Here is a 26504-nt window from a genome sequence, read left to right as displayed (position 1 = left end):
GATCCTAAGTGCTGGAGATGAAAGACCTAAAGTGGCCCTCAGAGAAGTACAATTCTCAGACTAGAGCATTTTAGAAAGTTCCATTCTTTTCTTAGTGTTTTAAATTGAAAAAACATTCCATTGTAACGGGGCAAAGGCCAGGACAAACCCAGAAGAGGACCAGGGAGTTTGGGGCCCTCATTCCCCATGACTGGAATGTCATAAGCAGAGTACGGAGTGAGAGGAGTCACTGCGAGAGGACACTCATCCCACTGCTGCATTTGGAAGGCTCACTGTCTGCTCTTCCTGAAGAGATACCGAAATGGGAAGAGGAAGCTGCAGGAAGGAGAGCAGAGCAGGTTGAGACTCTAGAGGTCCCCTTCCCTTCTCCCAGGTCCCATTAGGGGTCAATTAGCTAGGGCATTCTTGCTCTGGGGAACCACTGAGTGGAAATTCAAGTCTGGAACAGCATTGGAAAAGGTACCCAAATTAGATTATACTCAGGAGGGGGAAATGGAGAGGGAGAATTGCAATGGGATGGCTGAGCTCTAGACAGAGAGATTTGCTAACTGTCCTCTGCCAAAAGGACTCTGGAGACACAGCCTAGATTCAGAGGGGAAATGGAAGCATTTGGTAACAAATCATCTGAATGACCCAAGTACAATAAGAACAGTCTCTGTCTAGGCAGCACTTATGGAACCAGGCCAGTGCTGGGTACATCGGGGTGGGGTGGGTTGTGTGAAAATGAACAAGACACAGTCTTCATTAAATTCACAGTTAGGGCCCTTGTGCTCAATCTCATTTCCATCACTATCCTGGACAAAAGAGAGATTATGCAGTGCTCTGCTTTCTTCTCTAATTTCCCTGAGAGACTCAATGAGGCGGACTCTGGAGCTAGACCACTCCGGGTCACAGTTTGCTAGCAGGAGAAAGTCTGTTCTACCTTAGAAACCCAAAGAAGCCACTGGTTCCTGGCTCTGTGGGTCCTTTAGGTGGAGGTGGATTGTTTTGCTGCAATGGTGGGATAATCTGCCCTGCTAGGCTGTCTCCACATGTAGAATCTGCAAGGAAAACACTCAGGAAGGGAAAAGGTATTAGTCCGTAGGTTACTTTCATGTGAGCAGGAGGCAGGACACCCGGCATGAGCCAAGGGCAGCCTCACACCAGGATTTGTTTGAAGTCAGGTGAATTGTTTGTTCTGATCTTCCTAATTTCATCTCAGCTCAGTAAGATGCTATTCTGACCCTGCAGTATTTTCAAAGTCAGGCCCCTGAGATTTTTACATGGCTCAAGTCCTAGCCACCCACCATGGCTGGTGTGTCTTCACATGGAATGACAACTTGTTGAAGAACTCACTTGCTTACATCCCTGCATCTGTGATAACTGCAGTCCATACCGCATCCTCATGCTGGGTAAAAGATTAGCAAGTTGGAAGGGCAACCTCGACATGCATTTTCTGCCCTTGCCGAGCATCTACTGCACCTTCAATATGAACTAACATTAATGCCCAGAAGGGAAGAAGAGAGACAGCTTCCCAGAGATCGTACTCCAGCAAGACAGAAAAGTGAAACACATCCCTCCCAACTTTTCTGTAAAACTTATCACCCCACATGAAAATGTTTTGATACAGTGGAAACATCAGTTGCACTATTAGAAGCATAGGAAGGACATGCATTGCCTCCCTTCACTCCTCTTGGGAGCTGGGGGGGCTTTTATTACTCAAGGGGAGGACCCCAGACCAGACGATGGCCAACAGGCACCTCCATGGGAGCAAGGCACCTCACCTACTGAGGGTGCAGACTCAGAGCTCTGTGCTGCTCTGTTCATCTGAGAACTAAAGGGGACAAGATAATTATTAAAGGAGAATAAATATGAATTCTCCAGAACCTACCCTGGTCCTGGACGTCAGTGATATCAAATGCTGGAGCCTCCTGCCACTCCTGCTGGGTTTTTCTTTCCATGTTCTGACAAAAAGAGGACCAAGAAAAGTTTTCAGCTTTACTCCTACACAGCTTGGTGGTCTGAATGCTATTTGCTGGTGAACTGATTTCACATCAGTGCTGGGGCCTGGCTTCTGACTGCCCAGGCAAGTTCTATATTTCCTTCTATAGGACTGTCCCTTTTCCATTTCAGCTTCCTAACCACTGCCCCTCTAAAATCATAAGATTTAAGAGCTGAAAACAAACCAAGCTAGGTTTAATACACCATTCCATGTTAGTGAGTGCCAACTATTAATAAGGACAGAATATTGAGGTTTCAGAAATCAGGAGGACCTTAACTTTACCTTGGAGAAATGTAAAATCTAGTGGTAAAATTGACATATAAACTAAGTATTATAAGACAGCGTGATATGACTACCCCACAAGTCTATAGGTTGCTGAAGAGGACATGAATAGAGTGGGTGGCAGTTAGTCAACGAAGACTTCACAGGGGAGGTGCTATTTCAATGGGGCCTTGATGGATGAATGGGATTTTGTCATAATTGGGGTGAGGAGATGGTCAGAGAGAGCAGGGAATTCCAGATAGGGACATGATGTACAAAGGCAGAGTGCCATTAATGAGTAAATATCATCAGCTTGGCTAGAGCTGGGACAGTGGAAACATGACTACGGCATAAGCAGCCAGCATACTACAAGGCAATCTTATTATTTCTCCCTGTGCTACCCCTTTACAGAACTTCCTCCGTACTTTGAAGGGGACGTCCTACAACCTGGTTCCAAGCCCAGAACATTTCCAGTGGACAACCTGATAGTCAGAAACTGTATAATGTTTTTTCTCTCTTACACCATTTGCCTGAGAAGACCTTTCTCAAGATTTCAGGAAAGCACAAAGCTAAACTGTCTTGTGAGGGGATATATTTTCTTTGGGGATCTCTACCAACAGGACATACCTCTCACCCAGGCAGAACCTGAGAGCCTGACTACCCAGCAGTTCTGGAGAGTTCCTTGAGCTGTCTTGCTGGTGAAGAATTCTATAGCAAGGGGCCGCAGACTGTCAAGGTGGGTCTGGGAGGCAGAGGCATAGCAAGCCCCTAAGAAAGTTAGGATGAAGCCCCAACCTAAGGATAAGCTGATGTTTCTGAGATAAGCTTTTCCACAAACCCTCAAATCTCAGACCATATAGGCAGCCACCTAAGGCATATTCCTATAAAAGTGAAAGGGAACTCTTCCTCTAGGGAGGAAGGGGACCATCTCTTACTTCTTCTAGACAAAGTAGAGATGGAATTTAGAGGGCCCAGCTCTGATTTCTAGTTTGAGAAAATGATTTTTACAAATTCAATGAAACTATGGTTTGGGGCTTAAATCCTGTTGCACTGGCCTTAATGAATGCATCCACTAAGGCTGGAAGGGCAAAGGCCCTTGGGCAGAGGTAAAGCCTACTTCTGAACCAGGGGAGATTCCCCTCACAAGATAGTTTAGTTTTGTGCTCTCCTGAAATCTTGAGAAAGGTCTTCTCAGGCAAATAGTGTAAGAGAGGAAAAACATTATAGCCTGAAATAATATTGACAGTTCCATCTGGGACATTCAACAGGACACAATACCCTGAAAATCTGATGCAAGGTTGTCCTCTGTATGTTCAGGACCAGCTCTGCATAGAAGTGCAGTTCAAGCAGAGGTAGCAAAAAAGGCTATGCACACTGCAGTCTGTTTTACTTCTGCACCATTCGTCTGCTCCCTCCCATTTTTTATCCTTCCAAAGTCTGGATCTCTAGGTCTGCGACCTGAAGTAACAAAGGCAGTGGGTCTGCCCTTCCTTCTCATTCACCCGAAACACCTCTTATTAAACAGAGACATTATTCAGATACATGTTGTATTCTTTTAAGCTTTCACCGCACAGGCTCCCACGTGTTCAGACACGCACGATCCACACTGTGATCCTACACCCTAACTTCCCCCAAAGGGGAGAGAAAATATTAAGCGTTGGACCATAGGAGCAAATTCAATTTTTCCAGCTCGAGTGACTTACACTGAGAGTCACTGTGATCACTTAATTTAGGAGAAATCCTCTCTGGGAACAGGGTCTACAATGGAGACCGCTTTGGGCTTTGAGTCAAAATCAATAAACATGTTCTTTTTGGATTTCTTTTGCTCAGAGTTTTTTCTAAACCCAGTATCAGGTTGAAAAGGTAATTATGTTGAGTAAGAAACTGTGGGTACTGTTCTTGAGGGAGATGATGTGTCAAACTAATAATAGGAAGGTAGGGAGGGTAGAGAGTGAGGGAAATGTTCCTTTAATAGTAATTATCTTGGTTGTATAAAGTGTCTTTGTTCTTCAGAGCTTAATGTACTCTTCTTGTACTTTCTCATTTCTTTTTCTTCCCTCTCTGAAGGATGGGAGTATAGAAGAGGGAAACCATCTGCCTAAAACCACTCTGTGGGCCAGTTGGCAACGGCACAACAGGGCCCTGTACCCTGCCCCTGCCCACAGAGGCAGAGGTCTGAGTCCGTAACGGTTCACTCTTCTCCCAACTAAATGATAAGCTCCTGGAAAGAAACCAGGTTTCACATGTTTGGGTGCCCCCCAGCACCTAACACAATGTCTAGCAAACAGGAGACAGAATCATCATTCAGAAATGAAAATCACTTCATTTTTCTACTTAAAAATGTTTTAGGGAATTCCTGTGATCTTGAAGGTTGCGTTAAGGCCTTTCATGATTCAGCCTGTGCCAACCTCTCCAGTAACATTTCTCAGCACTGTGCTCTAAGCTCCAGGAGCACTGGCTTGCAGTCACCAAAAGCATTGCACTCTTTCCTCTTGGCCTTACTTCTTTGAGCTACTCTGGGAACCCTCTCTCACATTCACCTGGTTTGGGTGAGGTTCTCCTTTGTACCCTGTGCTTCCCTTCTTCCTGCACGTAGCACATCTATCAGTAATTTTACACCGCCTAGCTTTACACTGTTGGCGTTTTTAAGGGAGAGCATGATATCCCTAGTACTTGGCACATAGTAGACACTCAATGAAAGTTTTCTGAATGAATGCATATGTAAATGTTTGCTTGATAACTGATCATGTTATGGGTTCTGGCATGGTGAGGGAGGTGAGTTGTGAGTGTTTGGATACCTAAGGTCAGAGCTACTTTGGAGAAATAGAAGTAGGAAAAAAGCATGAATAACAGCTATTTCAAGAGGGGAGGAAAAGAAAAACAGCACTATTTTAGAGACCACTGTGGAAAAGAAGCCCTGAAATGGAGGAGTAGCAGATATATGAATATCTAAATGGAGAATAGACCTCACAGATGAAATCAAATACTACTGGGGCCAGTCCATCACTGCTCTAAATGAAGTTTTCTCTTACCAGTATGGTGTACTGATACATGCCTAGTTCGTCTGTAAAGACCAGATGTTCCCAGACTCAGACCCCAGTGTAAACGAAGGCAAAAAGGTGTCTAAAGAGAAAATTCTATACTGAATCCCACTTCAATAGACCTATTTTCTTATCTCACTGCAGAGTACAAGAAGCAGCTTTTTAAGCTGAGAAGAGAGGAACTTTTAGCAAAAGGATTCATCATTGTGTGTACTATGCAGCCACCTTGGGGACAGGTTGTGGCAAGGGTGGAATGGTTGAATATTGTTCTGCAGATGGTGAAACCTGAGAATGAGTTCAGTCAAGTCAGTCTGTACTTAGGACCAAGATGTGCTGGTAACAGGAATCCTGACTTGTAACAGAGCAGGAATAGCCAAGAGCCTCAAAGCTTCTATTTTGGTGCTTACCCTCCTGGTTTCCATAGGGGGCTTCTTTTTGCTGGGACCTTGGCTGGAAGTCCCCATCTTGGCCCTGAGGTGGGGGAAAAAAAAGCCCAGGAAATGTTACTGGCAGCAGCAACATCACCACATTCAAGCAAACGTGGCCCAAATGAATATTTCAGCAGGTTGGCTATTTTTATACCATTCCTGGCATGCAGAATAAGTGTATGGCCAAATTCTCTTTGGGTGCTGCTTTAATTCACAGTAGAATCCTTATTTGAGACACTTAGGGATCTAGGGGTTGAGAAAGGGAAAATGTGATTGATAGTAAGTATCAGATTCTGAAATACTTGATATTGCATCACAACCCAGAGAAAGGGAAGATGTGAGGCCTCATCTCCATGGAAAATTTCACACCTCCAAGTACCCTCCCATTGCACCTGGCTGGGAAAGGAGCTTCCTAACTCTTCCCTGACATGTACATTTGGAGAGTGCAGGGGTCAGTTCCCTTGTGGTCTATCCTTGCCGCTCCTGTATGTCTCAGGACCCACACAGTCCCAGGAAAAGAGCAGCTGCTCTCTGTGAACCTGAGCTGAAAGCACTTTGGGCTGGGGAGCAAATCACACCTTGGATTATTCCAGAAGCCCTCTCTGGGTGCTAACAAGAACAACTGAAATTGTCTTACTGACTCATTCTGTCCCTGACAGAGAAGCAAAAGAAGAAAATAAGTAGCCTCCATAATAGCAGCTTCAAAATGTTAGGGATGTGCTCAACATTCCCCCTAATATTGCAGCAGTTCACCCAGTAATTGATACATACCCTCTTGCAGACATTTATATCTTAGCCTGGACTACCCCTTAAGGTAGAGCTCCAAAAGCTTACTGCACACTAGGTAAAACAGAATTATATTTTATTTGTTTATTTGTTTATTGTAGTATGATCATAATAAGTACTCATTGAATATGTGTTGGAATCAATTGTATAGATCTGATTGCATTTCATCTCAGCCTTCATCTTGATGAACAGAAGAATCCTACCTTGCTAAGGAAGGGACTATGTTCAAATTACACTGCAAATATCAACTTGCTTCCTTCCCTTAGTCTACCTGTTACCTTGGCCTCTGGCCCCAAAGACCCAGTTGGGGAAAGAGTTCAATTGGTAACACACCCACTGGAATAGGCAGATATCAATAAAGCCCCAAGAGAGAAAGACTCGTCCAAGGATGAGATCAACCAGCAGCAATAGCTGGCAAAGCCTGACTAGGATGCAGGATTGAGACTCTCTCCCAACACCACTGACCTGTCCAGCCCTGGCTTGCTGGGGGAACGGGGCACTTCCTCACATTTTCGTTTCCTCCTCATGGCTCCTGCTGCTTTCCTCTCAGGTAGGACCTTCAGAAAGGAACCAGACTCCTGTGACTCCCCCTTTTCCAGAGTTTCTCATAGTTCATGAGGGCATAGTGAAGAGAATTCCCTTTAAACTGCCAAAGGCAACTTTTAACACCAGCTTTTCAGGTAAGGATAGTCTGAGATAGTCTCAGAAATCCAGCCACGGGAAAAAAGATGGTCTCATGTACACAATTCTGATTGGACCTGGGCAGCAGCCAAAGGTCAAAGTAAGAGGAAGAGACAAGACAGGACTTTTTGGACAACATGAGGCAATAAAGGCAATTTTCATTTTGTAGAGAAAAGGCAAACTTACCAACGCAAGAGGACTGTCGTTTATGGGTTTCCCTGCAATAGGAAATGTGAACGTCACAATGAATCAAGACTCTGTTTCCTCTGGATTTCTGGCTACCATTTACTTCTCAGAACTGGACCTAGACCTGTGTATGCCCTTCTCCCTTGTGCCTGGTACCACTTTTCCTAGAAATAGTGTCTTCAAACTCTCTTCCTCCCCTACATTAGAACTGTTGTCATCTACAAGCTGAAAAGGGTTTGACTCACAATATAGTCTAAAGAGATGCCACTTAAAACGGGGGATCACTACTATAAAAGAAAAAAAGTGCAACTTCAGGCATCAGTGACAAGTGAATTGGGGAGATATTTTGAGGCAAGGCCTTTGCACCCTTTTCCAAATCAAATTGGCAGGTGTCTACTTGTGCCTCTAAGAGTGAAAATAGCAATGGCCCTCAGAGATTAAAAATCGGGAGATGCCTTTAAGACACCACTAAGGTGAAAGTCACTGACTATTCTAAAATGGAAGGAAGTATTTACATAATAGGTCTCTTTCATTGAGTGATTACACAATGTTAGACTCTGAGCTTTCCAACTACCAATACTTACATATTTAATCCTTTTAACAACTCAGTGAGATAGGTACTATTATTATTCTCCACTATTTCACAAAGGAGGCACAGAAAGTAGTAATTTGTCTAATGTCACACAACTATTAAGTGGCAAAGTCACCAGGATTTGAACCGGGCGGTCTTGCTTGGAGCATTTGCTCCTGACCTCTGCACTGTGCAGTGTAGGGGCCCAGTCGGGCTGACCATTTTGCCATACTCAGCTTGCACTGCTAACCCACGGGCATTCAACCTTTCCCTTTTTCTTCTCCACACCCACACCTCCATCATTCTACTTACCAGGTGACAGGTCTTCATGAAACCATTTCATCTCCACGTACAGAGTGAAAACAAATGGATAGGGGACCAAGACGATTTCCCCATGTTTGAATTTCAGGTGGGCCACTCTCTCCCATCTGCTTTTATCTGGGAAACAGTGCTAAGGAGTGAGGAAAGCAGTCACTACGAATCTCTGAGTACTATTTTAGGGATAAGACTCTTCCTCCTTTTCCTGACCTACCCTCCAAACTACCTATGGGTTTGCTGCTTCCATTTGAACCTACAACGTGAGTTGTAGCTCATTTCAATTCAGAAATGAAAGGATACAAGGAAATATAACAAAGTGTTCTGTAGCAAACGGCTGCAGACTGTCCAAGTTTCCCAAGACCACACGAATAGAATCCTGGAAGAAATATGTGAAATGACTGTAATACTATCTAGTCTCAGCCAATCTTTCCATTTATACTTGTCATTGCTTTTCACATACCCTACATTCTATTAAAGCGGAACTATTTGCTGTTCCCTGAACGTGACTTCTGCTTCTCCATTTCTATGCTCTTGCATCGTCTGTTCCCTCTGCCTGAAATACCCTTTCTACCCATCAGCATATGTCCAAATCCTGCCTATTCTTTAAGGTACAGTTCAAAAGCCAACTCCTCCAGAAGGTTTTCCCTGATTCCCCAAGCTGTAATTAACTGTTAGTCTCAAACTCCACAGCAGTTAGCCTTGGGCCTCCACTACACACCATGTACACTTGTTTTATTTTCCTTACTGAGAAATCTCCTTGAGGTAAAATATACACCTGACTTACTTTAGCATCCCTTCTATAGCGTCTGTCATAGTGGATGATGCATGACAAGTCCTCAATAATGTATACTGAATGAATGAATAATAGTGGTATTTATTGCTATATAGTTATTTTGCTTTCGCGTTAAGTCAAACCTTTTCTTTTACTCTTAAAATCTTAATTGATTAGTTTCTAATTAACCTATGCTTATTTGTATACACTAATTAAACAATTTGAGATCATAAAAAAGACTACTGGATCTCTATGGGGAAGAAAAAGTCTGAATTTCAGCCCTAGCTTTGTCATTTTATCTGTCTAAGCCTCATTTTCCTCATATTTGGGGTCACAGAAGGCAGAAACTTGTCTTGTTTATCTTTACATTCTCTGTATTAGCATGGTTTCTAGCTCATAATTTTAATAGCTAATACTTATTGAGTAATCACTACCCAAGTATTATTGTTTTTATACATATTAATTTAACACTCACAAAAACCCTATGAGCCAGCCCTGGTGGTCTAGTAATAAGATTCGGCACGCTCACTGCTGCGACCTAGGTGTGTTTCCCAGTCAGGGATCCACACCACGACTGTCATACTGTGGCAGCTGTGCGTTGCTCTGATGCTGAAAGCTATGCTGTCAGTATTTCAAATATCAGCAGGGTCACCCACAGTGGACAGGTTTCAGCAGAGCTTCCAGACTAAGACAGACTAGGAAGAGAGAACTGGCCACACACTTCTGAAAAAATTGGCCATGAAAACCCTGTGACCAGCACAGAGCATTGTCTGATATAGCACCAGAAGGTGAGAGGATGGTGCAAAAAGACCGGGCAGGGTTCCACTCTGCTGTACAAGGGTCAATAGGAGTTGGAATCCACTTGATGGCACTAACAACAACAATAAAAAACCCTATGAGATAAACACTTCCATTATCTTCATTTTACAGATGAAGAAACTGAGACAAAAAGAGGTGAAATAACTCATTCAAGATTACACAGCTAGTAATGGTGGAGCCAAGATATTAATCCAGGCAGTGGGGTTCCAGAGCTCATCCTCTTAACCATTAGGCTATACTGCCTATCAATATGTTTTCTTTTTTTTTTTTGTGAGATCAGCGCTGTGCTAACATCTGCCAATCCTCCTCTTTTTTCGCCGAGGAAGACTGGGCCTGGGCTAACACCCGTGCCAATCTTCCTCCACTTTATATGGGATGCCGCCACAGCATGGCTTGCCACGCAGTGTGTCAGTGCCCACCCGGGATGCGAGCCGGCAAACCCCAGGCTGCCACAGTGGAGCACGTGCACTTAACCGCTTGTGCCACCAGGCGGGCCCCTCAATATGTGTTTTTTAAATGAATAAAAGAGGATGGTAACATCTGCCTCAAAATTAATGAGAGTAGGAGAAAGAGAATGTATAAAAAGTGCTTTGAAAACTTTAATATGATTATAAATGTACATAAATGCTCTCTAGCTACCATTTATTGAGCTACTGTGTGGCAGGCATTGCACACATCTATTTCTAATCTTCACCACAATCTTGAAAACAGGTATTATTTATCAACGTCACTGACAGGTAAGGAAACAGATTCAGAGAAGGTAGGTAACTTGCCCAAAGTCACACTGCGAAGCAGAACTAGAATTCAAATCCAGGCTTGACTGGCTCTAAAGTCTATCCTCTCTCCATTTTACTACACTGCCTTGAGCTTTTCTCTGCCCAAATTATTATTATTATTATTATTTTGTGAGGAAGATCAGCTCTCAGCTAACATCCATGCTAATCCTCTTCTTTTTGCTGAGGAAGACCAGCTCTGAGCTAACATCTATTGCCAATCCTCCTCCTTATTTTTTTTCCCCAAAGCCCCAGTAGATAGTTGTATGTCATAGTTGCACATCCTTCTAGTTGCTGTATGTGGGACGCGGCCTCAGCATGGCCAGAGAAGCGGTGTGTCGGTGCGCGCCCGAGATCCGAACCCGGGCCGCCAGTAGTGGAGCGTGCGCACTTAATGGCTAAGCCACGGCACCGGCCCTCTCTGCCCAAATTAACTGATGCAAAGTGAAATAAATCCTGCTCTACTCACAGTTAAAATAAGCAGAAAATTGTCATCATCCTATATTAAAATGATTATTATTTCTAATGATGTCTCCAAGGTCCTGCAAGATCCTTACGTATCTTTCGACACTTAGCCAAAGAGCCACAGGTACCCTTAAGGCTATGACTCAGATTTATGGTTTCATAGAGTCTTGGTTTGTGTATTTTAATTGTATTTGAATTCTTTGAAATGTAGCAGCATGTCTTCATAAATTCACAACAGTCATAAATCATTGAGTTGTAAAGTTAGAAGAGAATAAACTAGTTTAAAACTCTCACTTTACAAATGAGGCAATTAGTGGCTCAGCTAGGACTGGAATCCAGGGCCAGCCCCCAGAACTCCCTGCCCAGTGCTTTCATCAATTTACAAAGTTGTCCACCTGTTCAGTCTTCTTCCTGTCGGAGGACCTAAAGCTAGAGGCGCTGTGTAGAAAAGGAATGAAACTGAAGTGGGAATAAAGCAACTGCAAATGTTTCCAATTAGAACGAAGACACAGCAGTCTTGTCTGTGTATTTACAGTTGAGCTTCCTGAACGTCAAGTACCAGGCAGTGGTTGGGATGGTGAGGTTTCCCAGAGCCCTGGAAGGCGGCAGTCCTCCGGAAGCTTTCTTTTTGCCAGCTGCCACAAAAGAGAGCTGCTCATGGCTGGGAACTCTGGTGGAAACAAAATAACTCTCAGCCTCAAAGGTGCTGACAATTCAACTAGGAGAACTGAGAAAGGATACAGGCTTTAATTTCCCTGGAAAAACAGTAGTTTCTTTGCAAAGGAAATGTGGCAGGAAGAAGCCAAATAATCAAGTGGAGGTTGTGACTCAGTTGGTAGGAAATAATTAAAATCTGGATATGGACACATCCTTGGCTTAAAGAATAACTTTCCCAGAAGACGTCTGCTTCTTACCCTACCTCCAGCTCCTGGACGATGACTTCTTTATTTTCTATCTCTTCCCCCCTAGAAGGTAAACAGACAAGAGATAAGTAAGCCAAGAAGGAAAGCTCTGGAGACAGCAGACTCTACTGTCAGTACACAGTAGAGCAAAAATGACATTTCCACTGAGCTAAAGAAATGTGACTAAACAACAACTGCGTGTGCTGACCCAGCGCTCATGGGAAGAAGTGATCACCTAGGTGGTGTGGTCTGAGAACTGGTACAAGGCTGTACCAAAATATCTTCTCCATTAATCTGCCAAGACTTGAAATTCCCACCGTGAAAGTTAATAATTCGTTAGACCAGTTGTACTCAACTGTAGTGTGTGGACCCCTAGGGGTGCTCAAGACTCTTGTAAGGGGTCTCCAAGGGCAAAACTATTTTCATAATAATACTAAGATGATGTTTGTCTTTTTCACTGTGTTAACATTTGTAATCATTAGTGCAAAAGCAATGGAGGGCAAAACTCCCGGTGCCTTAGCCAGTTGCACTACTGTACTAGCAGTTGTAGTAATCTCTACTGCCACATAGGAAAAAAAAATCCAGTTTCATTTAATATCCGAGACGAAGTAGTAAAAAACTAATAATTTTATAAAATCTCAACCCTTGAATACATGTCTTTTTAATATATTATGTGATAAAATGGGAAGTACGCATAAAGCACTTCTGCTGCATACCAAAATATGATGGTTTTCTTGAGGAAAAGCACTTGAGCGACTGTTTAAGTTGCAAACTGAACCAGCTGCTCTTCTCATGGAATGGTATTTTGCTTGAACGATCAGCTGACTGACAAACTATGGTTGTTACTCAGACTTGGGAATATGACATCTTCTTAAAAATGAACAGTGAGCTTATCAATTCAAGGAAAACAAATACTGACAGTATTTGCTGTCAATGATAAATTTGGGGATTTCAAGCAAAAATCTGATTTTTGGAAAACTTCTATCCACCACTGTGAGACTGACAGCTTCCAAAGAGTTAAACACTTTTCTGATAAGACTGGTAGCGATATTAGCAAATAGGATTTTTTGATATTGTATAATGAAATATGCCAACATTTGGACAATCTGCATAAATTAGCAAACCAATATTTTCCAAATGACCAACGAAACGTATCATGTTACAAAGTCATCCTAGGTAAAAGATTCATTCAAAGAACAAGATAGACCAATGAATTTTAATGTAGCAGAGTTCAAAAAGTTCACTGATGTAATTTCAGATTCTATATTGCAACTAACCTTTAAAAAACTACCACATTACATCATACATCAAACTAAAAAGCTTCTGCACAGCAAAGGAAACCATCAACAAAACGAAAAGACAACCTAACAATTGGGAGAAGATATTTGCAAACCATACATCTGATAAGGGCTTAATCTCCAAAATATATAAAGAACTCATGCATCTCAACAACAAAAAAACTACCAACCCAATTAAAAAATGGGCAAAAGACCTGAACAGACATTTCTCCAAAGAAGATATACAAATGGCCAACAGACACATGAAAAGATGTTCAAAATCACTAACTATCAGGGAAATGCAAATCAAAACTACAATGAGATATCACCTCACGCCCGTCAGAATGGCTATAATTAACAAGACAGGAAACAACATGTGTTGGAGAGGATGTGGAGAGAAGGGAACTCTCATACACTGCTGGTGGGAGTGCAAACTGGTGCAGCCACTATGGAAAACAGTATGGAGATTCCTCAAAAAATCAAGGATAGAACTACCATATGATCCAGCTATTCCACTGTTGGGTATTTATCCAAAGAACTTGAAAACACCAATTTGCAAAGGTACATGCACCCCTGTGTTCATTGCAGCGTTATTCACAATAGCCAAGACTTGGAAGCAACCTAAGTGCCCGTCAAGGGACGAATGGATAAAGAAGATGTGGTATATATACACAATGGAATACTACTCAGCCATAAGAAACGATGAAATCCAGGCATTTGTGACAACATGGATGGACATTGAGGGTATAATGCAAAGTGAAACAAGTCAGAGGGAGAAGGTCAAATACCGTATGATTTCCTTCATTAAGTAGTAGATAATAACAACAATAAACAAACACATAGAGACAGAGATTAGATTGGTGGTTACCAGGGGGGAAGCGGGGAGGGAGGAGGGCGAAAAGGATAACTCGGCACATGTGTGTGGTGATGGGTTGTAATTAGTATTTGGGTGGTGAACATGATGTAGTCCATGCAGAAATAGAAGTACAATGATGTACACCTGAAATTTTTACAATGTTATAAACCAATGTTACTGCAATAAACAACAATTAAAAATAAATAAATAAATAAATAAATAAAAATAATAAAAAAATAAATGTTTTACTGGACAAAAAAAAAAAAATTATAGTAAAAGACAATCTGATACATAAGACTGTATCCTAAAGGCAAGAATGCCAGCACTGCTGTTTACGAGTGAATAGGACGTGTGCCAACTCCATACAGAAAAATAAACAAAAGGACCATTAAAAAAAAAAAAAAAGAAAAAAAAACAACTACCACTTGCCAAGTTTTGATCTCAGGTTAAAGAAGAATAGCCACAATGATCTGAGAAGGCTATGATATACTCCTACCTTTCCCAACTACAAATCTATGTGAGGCTGGAATTTTTTCATAATTCAACCCCCCAAAAATTCACAACTAATTGAATGCAGAAGCAGATATGATAATCTAGCAGTCTTCTGTTATGCCAGAAATTAATGAGATTTGCAGAAATTTAAAATGATGCCAATCTTCTCATTTTTTGTTTTAGAAAATGTAGGGGTTTTTTAAATTGATGTTTTAACAGTTTATAACATTGTGAACTTTTTGGTTGTACATTTTTGTTTGTCCATCACCATATACATGTCTCCCTTCACCCCTTGTGCCCACCCCCTACTCCCATTGCCCCCGGTAACCACACTACAGGAGAATGTAGTTATTTTTAATAAAAATGTGTTAACACAATGGATATATTATTACTTTTAAATTAATTAATACATTTTAAAATTGTGGTAAAATATAACCTAAAATTTCTCATTTTAAGTATACAATTCAGTGGTATTAATTACATTCACAACCACAGTGTGCAACCATCACAACTATCTATTTCCAAAGCTTACCTCCCCAAACAGAAACACTGTACTCAGTAAGCAATAACTCCCTCCACCCCATTCCTGGTGACCTCTAATCTACTTTCTATCTCTATGAATTTTCTCATTCCAATATTTCATACAAGTGGAATCATACAATATTTGTCCTTTTGTTACTGGCTTATTTCACTTAGCATAATATTTTCAAGGTTCATCCATGTTGTACATGTATCAAAACTTCATTCCTTTTGCAATTTCTTTTTATGGCTGAATAATATTACATTGTATATATGTATATACCACACACATAACCACATTTTGTTTACCTATTTACCTATTGATGGACATTTGGGTTGTTTCTACCTTCTGGCTATTGTGAATAATGCTGCTATGAACATTGTTGTACAAGCATGTTTGAGTCCCTGTTTTCGATTCTTTTGGCCATGTACTTAGCAGGGAAATTGCTGGGTCATATGATAATTCTATGTTTAACTTTTTGACGAACTGCCAAACTGTTTTCCATAGCAGCTGTATCATTTTATATTTCCACCAGCAATGTATGAGGGTTCCAATTTCTCCACATCCTTGCCAACAACTGTTATTTTCTGTTTTTTTATTATAGCCATCCTGGTAGGGTTGCAAAGTGGGGTATCTCATTGTGGTTTTGATTTGCATTTCCCTAGTGACTAATGGTATTTAGCATCTTTTCATGTGCTTACTGACCATTTGTTTATCTTCTTTGGAGAAATGTCTAGTCAAGTCCTTTGCCCATTTTTAAATTGGGTTATTCATCTTTTTGTTGTTGAGTTGTAGCTCTTTATATATTCTGGATATTAAACTCTTACCAGATATATGACTGCAAATATTCCCTTCTATTTGTGGGTTGCCTTTTCACTCTGTTGATAGTGCCCTCTGACACTATTAAAAAAAACTTAACAAAGTCCAATTTATCTAATTTCTTTTGTTGCCTGTGCTTTTGGTGTCTTCTCAGAACCATTTGTTAAAGAGACTATTCTTTCCCCATTGAATGGTTTTGGCTTTCTAGTTGAAAATCAATTGGCCATAGATGTGAGGGTTTATTTCTGGGCTCTCAATTCTATCCTATTGGTCTATGTGTCTGTCCTTATGCCAGTACCACACTTTTTGATTACTTGTAGGTTTGTAGTAAGTTGGTTTTTCTGTGTTTTTTTTTGTGTGTGTGTGAGGAAGATTGGACCTGATCTAACATCTGTTGCCAATCTTCCTCTTTTTGCTTGAGGAAGATTGGCCCTGAGCTAACATCTGTGCCAATCTTCCTCTATTTTGTATGTGGGACGCTGCCACAGCGTGGCTTGACGAGTGGTGTATAGGTCCACGCCCGGGATCCGAACCTGAGAACCCTGGGCCACCGAAGCAGAGCGTGTGAATTTAACCACTATGCCACTGGGCCGGCCCCTAATACAACTGATGTTTGCATGTTGATTTTGTAACCTGCAACTTTGCTGAATTCATTGATCAGCTCTAACAGTTTTTTGTGTGGATTGTTTAGGGTTTTCTACATATAAGATCATGTCATCTGCAAACAGAGATAGTTTCACTTCTTTCTTTCCAACTTGTATGCATTTTATTTCTTTTTCTTGGCTAATTGCTCTGGCTAAAACTACAGTACTATGTTGAACAGAGTGATGAAAGTGGGCATCCTTGTCTTGTTCTTGATCTTAAGGGAAAAGCTTTAAGTTTTTCGCCACTGAGTATGATATTAGCCATGGGTTTTTCATACACAGCCTTTATTACATTGAGGAAGTTACCCTCTACTCCTAGTTTCAGTGTTTTTATCACAAAAGGGTGCTGGATTTGGTCAAATGCTTTTTCAGCATCAATTGAGATGAACACGTATTTTTTTCCTTTAATTCTATTAATATGGTGGATTATATTGATTGATTTTTTTTGTGTGTGAGGAAGATCAGCCCTGAGCTAACATCTATTGCCAATCCTCCTCTTTTTTTTTTTTTCCCCTTTTTCTCCCCAAAGCTCCAGCAGATAGTGGTATGTCATAGTTGCACAACCTTCTAGTTGCTGTATGTGGGACACTGCCTCAGGATGGCCGGACAAGCGGTGTGTCAGCGTGCACCCGGGATCCGAACCTGGGCCACCAGTAGCAGAGTGCACGCACTCAACCGCCAAGCCACGGCCCCCTATTGATTGACTTTTGTATGCTGAACCATCTTTGCATTTCTAGGGTAAATCCCAGGAATGTAAACAATGCCAATCTTCTCATTAATTTTTTAAAAATATAGTTATTTTTAAGAAAATATGTTATTTGTTAACAATTTAATGATATGTTTAAATTAATAAGTGTATTGCTTTAATTTTTTATGATAAATATTGACAGGTATAACACAATCAATCAAAAACTCTTTGGGATCCTCAATAGTTTTAAGAGTACCAAGGGGTCCTGAGATAAAAAATTTTGAGAACCACTGCCCCAAAGGTATTCCATCACTAATTTAGAAACTTACATGAATAATAATATACAGAATATAAAATACCTGGGAAAGAGAGTCCTACAAGGTGCTATTTCAGCCATCCCTTCGGAGAAAGGATGACCTGTGGGAGTGCACTAACCTGTGTTTGCAAAGCCTACACTCCTAGTTTTAAAATTACCTGATGCTGTTGCCATATCTGATTTTGAATTTATACACATTGGGTCCTGCATGAAGAAACCTCGTCTCTGGAAATGGGTAGGTGAAGGGTTTTAAATTCATTGCTTCCAAACGATAGCCTAAATAAAGCAGAAATATTAGAGAATTATTAAAAAGCTAACGATGGCTCCTTGTGCATGGGAAAGAGAACCTGCCCCATCTGCAGCATCTCTTCACGAGTAAAATGTCCAACACTCAGCAGCTGGCATATGTCCCAGGATCAGTTCTGATATTAATCACCTGGACTATTCTACCTACAGGGGGAGGACACATGGTGTTTTGGGATGAGCTCTATACTTGAAGTCAAAAGACCTGAGTTCAAGTTTTGTCATTTACCTTACAACCTTGTGCAAATCACCATTCTTCCATGAGATTAATGATACTAACATCTGGGTTTTTTTTTGGTTAGGATTAAATCTATCTCCCAAATATCTCTTGAATCTGCTCTCCTCCCTTGCCCCCACTTTCCCTGGAACCTAGGCCAAAGTAAAGAGGGCCCAAGACAAAGAATGAAACAATCCAAAGGATGCACCAATAAGTGGCACAATTAGGAAGACCTCTGCTATTAATTTTAGATGAAGTTAAGGGATGAGCACACCTCCCTGCCACAGCCAAAGCAGCAAATAAGGATGTACACTGTTTTCCAGCCACGCCGAGGAATGCCTTATCTTCCCTACCTCTCAACCACTCTTCCTCTTCACCACATGTGAGACTGCTCTGTGCTACAAGAATGCCTACTATCCTCCTAGCACTTACTAGTTTTACTTTTCCTATCCCAGAATCTCTGCCCACTTAAGGTCCTCTCTGTGGGAAACTCAGGAAAGGGGAGAGATGGAAAAAGAAGGATAGCATGTCTCTTCTCCTCCAAAAGGGCATGAGGTACACACTCAGGTTAAGAATCAAGTACATTGTGATTTTCTAAGTCACTAGGACTTTTCCATGCCTCTTTATTTATTTATTTTTTGTGTGTGTGAGATCAGCCTTGTGCTAACATCTGCCAATCCTCCTCTTTTTTTTTTTTTGGCTGAGGAACACTGGCCCTGGGCTAACATCCATGCCCATCTTCCTCCACTGTATATGGGACGCGACCATAGCATGGCTTACCAAGTGGTGCGTCAGTGCACGCCCGGCATCTGAACCAGCGAACCCCGGGCCACCGCAGTGGAGCACATGCACCTAACCGCTTGCGCCACCGGACCGGCCCAACCCATGCCTCTTTTTATTTGTAGACATAATAAACCCTGCACTTTGTCTCTTCATATGAAAGTTTAAATAATAAATAATGAGAGTAAGAGTTCCAGTGTTCCTGAGGATCAAAGCTACCTATATACAATGCAAGGTATTGATTTCAGAGGCAGCTGAGATGAGGCAGACAGAACAGACACAAAGTAAGAATAACTTAGGTTTGAATCTCAGCTTCAATGTTCCTACCTAGTTTCTCTGGGCCTTGGTTTTCTTATTTGTACAATAATTTGTACAACTAACAACAACAACTTTTTGTCATGCCTTATTTTAAGAGCCTTATATAGATTTTCTTATCTAACCCTCACAACAAGCCTATGAGATAAGTAGTCTAAATATGACAGATGAGGAAACTGAGGCACTGAGAGATGAAATAACCTTCCCATAGGTACGAATGTTGGAACTGGGATTCAAACTGAGGCAGTATAAATCCTTGATGCTCTTAACCACTTTTCCACTCTGCTTTCTGGGGTTATTAGGAAGAAAAAACAAAATAATAAATATAAAATCATTTTGTAAGTACTAAAATATTATACACACATAAAGGACTACTCTCATTATTCTTTCCTCCATATTACCCTGATACCATTTCTACTTAGCAGGGAAAACTCTTGTATGGTGGAGTCAGAAATCTATGTGCCCAAAGAATGGAATTTCCCACAATTTCCCAAGTTCAAGTCTGGGGCTGCCAGTAAAGAGATAACCCAGTGTCTGATCTCGGCTGCTTGGGATTAGAATGACAGGAGGTTGGAGCCAAAGCCCATGAGACTATTTAGACTAGAACTGCAGTCAAAAGTGAAAAGAAAGAGTTGGCGCCAACTGCAAAATTACCAGAGGGGAAATATGGTTTATATCCTGAGAAAAAAACTTGCTGATTCCCCATGCCCAAAGCATGGCAGGAACCCAGGCTAGATTTGATGTGTTTTCGGTGCTAGATGACTTCTGTAAGTAGCAGAGAGCCCACTTGGTGAGACTTAGGTTGCTGCCACAAAAATTCAGCTTTCAATTATTCAGAGAGTTCTTCTAAAATGCAGACACTTCTCTCCAGAGACTGAGGGCTGGGAGCATCAGAGCAAAGGAAATGAAGGACATTTGCTGGAAATGACAATCCGGAGAGGAAACTTCATGTGCTGCACCACAGCTGGCTGTCTGAAAGAAGTAAAAAGAGCCCTCTTCTAGCTGGGGCCTGTTCCTGTTAATTCCTGGATGCCTGCTTCAGAAACAAACATCACTCACTAATTACCTCATTTGAAAATAAAGATTAGACAGCCTAATCCAAAACAACCACATAGTAGTAGTGGTTCAAAGATTTCATAAGGTTATTTTCCAACATGAGTACTGCAGTCATGGTGACACTATGTCCCAGTAACTATTAAGTTGATGGGATCTTGCAGATGAAGGGTCAGACTCTCAACCCATTTTTAGGTGATCACAAAACATGATAGCTTTAAAACAAAAGAAGAAAAATTATAGGCAACGTGGGATAGCAGGAAGGACGTAAGATTTAGTATTGGAGGTCCAAGGAACTGAGTTCTAGCTTTGCCTCCCATTAGTCATTAGACCCTGAGCAAGTCACTTAGTCTCTTCAGTTCTCAGTTTCTATGTCGACAAATGGGGATCCCACTTACCCCTGGAATTGTTGCAAGGATTAAATGAGATAATGCTGTAAATAGCACTTCATAAACTCTAGACTATTATATAAACATTAACTGTTCGGATAGATTTGAAGAGTTTCTCTTAATGCTTCACTAGAAAAACAAATTCAGAAGAGGAAAACTGATTAGCTTTAATCTCAGTGCAAAATCTGACAAATCCCAATCAAGAATCTTTCCTTGAAAATTCCCAATAATTAAATGACACATAGGAACTGATATTAGAAAAAGAAAGATTTTTCAAGGTTTTAGTAATTTGTTTCACATAAAGAAACATCTGGATGAGTGCAAAGAACCTGAAGCAGGGCTGAGTGCTATATGAGGATAATGACATATACCGGCTATTGAGGTGGAAGTTGATGATAATAAGGAAGTAATGTCATTAAATATATCTGGTAATATTTGGTGGGAAAATCCTCCACAGTGTTAAAGAATAAAAGAGCTTTCATAAGCATTTACTCAAAATACATTTATTGAGCAGATCTAACATGACAGGCTCTACAACCACTAATGAGTATGGGCAACTTAATAGGGAACTCCTACTGAAGCTATGAATTCAACACCCAAGTTTTAGAACTGAGATTGAAGACAGATGACCAACTCTCCTTCCACCGTCAAAAGTCCTTGGCTGGTCTCATAGATTCAGACTGAGAGTCTAGATTTCCAACTAGAGATTCATGGCTGCCTATAGCTGGAAGTGCCCTTCATTTTAGAGGGGACAAGAGGGAAGTGACTTCACCAAAGAAGGAAATGACTCCCACAAGTTCACAAAACTCAGTGCGGAACCAGGATTACCTCCCCCAACATTATTGATTCCTTTGGCCCATATATTTTCCATTAAAATACATTATCCAGTCGGTCTTTTTATTAAACTGTAACCCTGGTCACTCTCATAACTCTGGATGACTCAAGGCAAACTCAATTTGGGTACAAAGGCATCAAACCAAAATGTAGGATCTTTTGAGTAAAAGTTCTTAGAATTATGTCTTGGGGTGTAAAGGGTTACATTCACATTTGTTTGTCTTCAAGTTCTATTTTCAAAAGGAACTATTCTCAGTTTCCTCACCTTGCAGGGTGATTAGAATGGTTGATGAAATAATGCACATATAATTGCTTACTGTAGTGCTCTACACAGAGATTATTGAATAAAGAAGAGCCTTTTTAAAAACGAAACGTGTTAAGATATGGGACAGGAAGAGACTGATCTAAGACTACCCAGGATACTTTCACGCTTATTGATGTCATTCTCCTTTTCATTAGGTTTCTTCCCACTCTCTCTGGTAAGAGACAATCTTTAAAATGCCTGTGGCATTTGTTTAGGAATAGATTTGTCCTTGGAACTGTGTCAGCTTTTGTTTTGCTTCGGAGGGTAGGTAGGAAAGGTAGGAAGACGCCCTGAAATGAAATCAAAAGGCCTCATGGACAACTCAATAGATAAACAAGGAGTCCAAGTCAACCTCTTAAGTTACTCTCTGCACCTAAGTGCCTCTTCCACTTCCATCTTAACCACCATAAAGGCTAATGGGAAAACTACCTTTGGTCAGTAGGTCTAGGACTGTGCTCCTTATTCTGGAAAAGCAATAGAATGGTATCTCATCTCACCACCCTGCCTACTAGTTGTGGCTTGTTACATTATCAACCTATTAGCATTCACATCACATTGAATTCACTGCAGCACTCTAAAAATCCTATCAACCCCAGGAACCCAAAAAGCATTTGGATGTAAAACTGCAGGCAAGGAGGGACATTTTATTTTTTGGTTACACCATTGGGTGAATTGCCCTGAAGCAGTACATGTAAGCGAGAAGATTAAAAACGAAAAAAAAAAAAAGGATCAGTTTCAGAAGGGCAAATGGTGGACAGAATATCCTTAGCTAGAGAGAAAAGAACATCTTTTACAACTTTGAGCTATAAACTCTGAGTCCTTGATGTAGATATCTCAAGGGTCTTAGTGACAGAAGACAGATATAGGAAAGTGTGAAGAAAGCTTCTAAAATATACAGCTTTGTTCTTGGCATGAAACAATGGCAGATTCTGAAGAAATTAAATTAATAAGAAAACTAAATTACTTTTATATAAAGAGCAAATTTCACACAGGAAGTTTGAAATATCCTACTAACTTTAATCCAATTCTGGTGAGATATTGGGGAGATAAGAATTATAGTCACTAGGTTTACAAAAAGATATATCTGGCTTGAGGAGATCAGCTAATTGGGCCAAGGTCACACATCAAGGGCAAGATTAAAACTCAGATGTACTGCTAAAGCAAGATGGTCCAGCTGAATGAAGAGTGTCAAGAATGCGGCTACCTTATGATCTGGCCTAGACTCAACATTAGTCTCAATTCTTTACATTTTACCACCTAAACATAGCTCTAAAATAACAGAATCAGGCATTATTGCTAAGAAACATAAAGCTTTATACTTTGAAAGACCATTAGACCATAGGGATCTGATGGTGAACAGGCCTTAGCAAAAAAAAAAAAAATTTCTCCTATTTATAGAGCACTTTCAGTTTATATAATGCTTTCCTATCCCTAACTCACAAGATCCAAAAACTTCTATGAAGCAGGCAGGGCAGATTCAGCTAACTTACACTCCATGCCAACTGCTCTCCTAATTTTTAACTGATTTGATTCTCTCAATCTTGCATTCATTCAACAGTCATTCATTCAGTTCACAAATATTCACATGCCAGGGCCGGCCCCGTGGCTTAGCAGTTAAGTGCGCGCTCCACTACTGGAGGCCCGGGTGCTACTGGAGGCCCGGGTTCGGATCCCAGGCGCGCACCGACACACCGCTTGTCCGGCCATGCTGAGGCCGCGTCCCACATACAGCAACTAGAAGGATGTGCAACTATGACATACAACTATCTACTGGGGCTTCAGGAAAGAAAAAAAAAAAAGGAGGAGGATTGGCAATAGATGTTAGCTCAGAGCCAGTCTTCCTAAGTAAAAAGAGGAGGATTAGTATGGATATTAGCTCAGGGCTGATCTTCCTCACACACAAAAAAAAATATTCACATGCCTACTATGTTCCAGAAACTAAGTGCTGGAGATAAAACGGGGAAGATTAAGAACTTGGTCCCTGCCTGCAAAGAGCTTACAAATAATGTTAAGTGTGATGATTGCCATAAAAAAGGACAGGGTGATACGGGAACGGAATCCTAACCTATAATGGAAGTCAGGCAAGCTGGCTCTAAGTGATTCATACGTGAAGGATGAGTATTAGTTAGAGAAGTATAAATGACAACTGGGTGTGGGGTCTAGAGTGGGTACTGGAAACAGGAGACGCAAGAGTCCTCAGTTGGGAAAGAGCATGGCACTTTCAAAAGAGAGAAGTATAGTAACCTGGAACATAGTGGGCAAGAAGGATAGTGCTATGAGATAAGACTACTAAGACAAGCAGAGAGTCAGCACACAATTGCAAGCCTACATGCATCGAGCACTGTTCTGAGCACTGATAGAGTGGGTAATAAGAGGGATATTCCTTGCCTTTAAGGGCTTACATTTCAGGAGGTGTGGAGAGCAATAATAAACATATAAATAAATAAACGTAATTTGAAGTATTCTAAGTACTATGAAGAAAATGAAATAGGGTTTTGTAGTAGAGAGTGACTAGGAGGCTGCTTTGGCTAGTGTGGCCAGCAAAGACCTTTCAGAAAAGATCACAACTGAGTTGAGGCCTTAATGGAAAGTGAAAAAACCATGTAAAGTCAAGGAGAAAAGCATTCCAAGCAGGAAAAAACAGCAAGCATCAATACCCTGTGATGGACAGACAGAAAGGTCAGCATGACTGGAACACACAGAATGAAGACAGAGTAGAGGGAGATGAAGCCAGAGAGACAGGCAGCAGCCAGATCATGTGGAACCTGTAGGCCATTGTAAAGAGTTCAGATTTTATGCCAAGGGTTGCATAGAGAGGAGTGAAATGATTTGATTTATGCTTTAGAAATATCACTCTGGCTGCCGGGAGGAAGATGAACCATAAAGGACAAGAGTAGAAGCAGGGAGATCAGTTAGGAAGCTTTTGTAGTAGTCCAGTAGAAAGATGCTGCTGATTTGGACTTTGGGATTTTAGTAGTTAGTGAATAGATTTGAGGTATATTTTAGAGTGATAGACTAGATGTGGGAATCAAGGACGGCTCTTGATTTTGGCCTTTGTTATTAGGTGGATAATGGTACATACTCTTTACTAAGAAGGGGAAGGATTCCAGGGAAAGAGATTTGCAGAGACAAATCAATAGTTCTCTTTTGATTAAGTCTGAGAGGCCTATTAGACACCCCAGTGGATACGCCCAGGAGACGGTCTCCTAGTGTGCAAGGGATGGAAATACAAATTTGACTTATCAGTGTTTACATGGTATTTGATGCTATTGGAACAGATGGGATCATCTAGGGAGAAAGTAAGATAGAGAAGGGATGAGAGCCTTCCTTATAGGCCAGGTTATGGACTGTGGAGTCTATCCTAAGAGCAATAGGAGGGCACTGAAAGGTATAATAAAAAGATGGTATGACCACACAGCTGTGAGTTAGGAAAAAAAAAAAAATCCCTCTGGTTGTCATGTGGGAAATAACCTGGAACAAGAGCAGGTGAAAGAGGACCAGTGAGGAGACTTCTGTGGTTCCAGGCAGAAGCTGATAGCCGCTTGGTCTACAGTGGTGAAAGCGGAGATGAAGTAGATTGGTTTGGAAGGCGTCTAGTCATGATTTGGTGACTCGATGAGCTGAGGGAGAGGGACAGATAGAGATGATTCCTAGTGGCCTGAACAACTAATTGAAGAGATAAAAGTGCCACTTCCTGAAGAAAGGCCTTAGAAAGTAAGCTTTCCCCGGGAAGACGTCGAGTCCACATTTGGACACACTCAGTTTTGAGGTGCCCATGAGATATCCAAAGAGATTCCAGGTAGAACGTTGGACATTGTGGTAGGTTAACCACCTGCAGATGTAGAGATGAAGGAACTCAAATTCAGAAAAGCCAAGGATGTCCAGAGAGGTCTCTGCTTGAGTCTTCCTGTCCGCTTTCCCAGACGCTAAGATTCAAGGACGTGAGGAGCTGAACAGAGAGATCTGAGGGCCATCACTCAAGTATTTACTTCCTTGGTTCAATGAGGCATTTGAAAGCCAGAAACTCAGTGAAATCACTAAGACATGATGTGACAAGCACGTTTGGACGGAAGAAGTCTTGTTCTCATGGCAACTGCCCAGCTCGGGTTGGAGGGTGGTGACAGCCCAGTATGAACACTTCTGTTACCGGGAAAAGTTATTTTACAAGAGGGCGCGGGAGGAGGGCTGGGAGCCTCCGAAAGCACAGTCCCGACGTCACGAGACAACTGCCGCTCGCTGGCCCGTGGACGGGGGTCTGGACGAGGCTGAGGCCCACACACGCCATTCCCCCACGCCCGCCCCGGCTCTTCCTCGCGGCCAGCACCCTGGGCGCCAGGCCGGCGCCTCGACCGTGAGGCCCTGCTCCGGGCACAGGGGGGCCTCGGGTGCTGGGCGTCCACAGGGACCCGGGGTGGAGTTAGCTCAGGGGGCAGCTGCGGAGCGGTGGGGCCAGGCCGGAAACCTCTCTCAGAAAATAAAGGCAAGGAAAAGCCAACGTCACCAGAACACTAGGCCTCTGCGGGCCGTTACCTCAGAGCCAAGGACTCCCAGGCTGGGCCAGGCTTTGTCACACACTGACTAGAGGGTCTTCGCGCCTCATAAAAGGGGCCTCGGCCGGAGTCCGCACTAAAAAATGTTCTCTGACAACGGCCGGCGCAGGCCTCACACGAAGCCGAGCTGCAGAACTCCCCCAGCAGCTAACTTGCGCCTCGG

The 26504-nt window shown here is 41.8% G+C and overlaps 2 protein-coding genes across 3 annotated transcripts in view; both read right to left on the bottom strand.

The window, feature by feature from the left end:
- Nucleotides 1-1920, bottom strand: part of GPHA2 (glycoprotein hormone subunit alpha 2) — a 5549-nt gene extending 3629 nt beyond the window's left edge. Inside the window, exon 1 of the mRNA XM_058526482.1 lies at nucleotides 1871-1920. The gene's annotated coding sequence lies outside the window, so the exon portion shown is untranslated. The remainder of the gene's footprint in view (nucleotides 1-1870) is intronic.
- MAJIN (membrane anchored junction protein) lies at nucleotides 250-26504 on the bottom strand. Of its 2 annotated transcripts, XM_058526478.1 has the most exons (11): nucleotides 26322-26504; nucleotides 17755-17872; nucleotides 12002-12047; nucleotides 8554-8629; nucleotides 8248-8373; nucleotides 7365-7396; nucleotides 6963-7054; nucleotides 5691-5754; nucleotides 1871-1943; nucleotides 923-1040; nucleotides 250-315 (listed from the first exon to the last, which is right to left on the bottom strand). In XM_058526478.1, exons 2-11 carry the CDS (start codon nucleotides 17853-17855, stop codon nucleotides 270-272), a joined length of 774 nt encoding a protein of 257 aa, XP_058382461.1. In that variant the 5' UTR covers nucleotides 17856-17872; nucleotides 26322-26504; the 3' UTR covers nucleotides 250-269. The 2 variants fall into 2 exon arrangements, with proteins under 2 accessions (XP_058382461.1, XP_058382462.1); XM_058526479.1 differs by lacking the exon at nucleotides 17755-17872 and having other exon boundaries at nucleotides 26322-26476.

This window comes from Diceros bicornis, chromosome 31 (genome assembly GCF_020826845.1).
Source record: "Diceros bicornis minor isolate mBicDic1 chromosome 31, mDicBic1.mat.cur, whole genome shotgun sequence".
In the NCBI taxonomy this organism is placed as follows: domain Eukaryota; kingdom Metazoa; phylum Chordata; class Mammalia; order Perissodactyla; family Rhinocerotidae; genus Diceros; species Diceros bicornis.
Note: the sequence above shows the minus strand (reverse complement) of the source record. Positions and strands in the feature narration are given on the sequence as shown.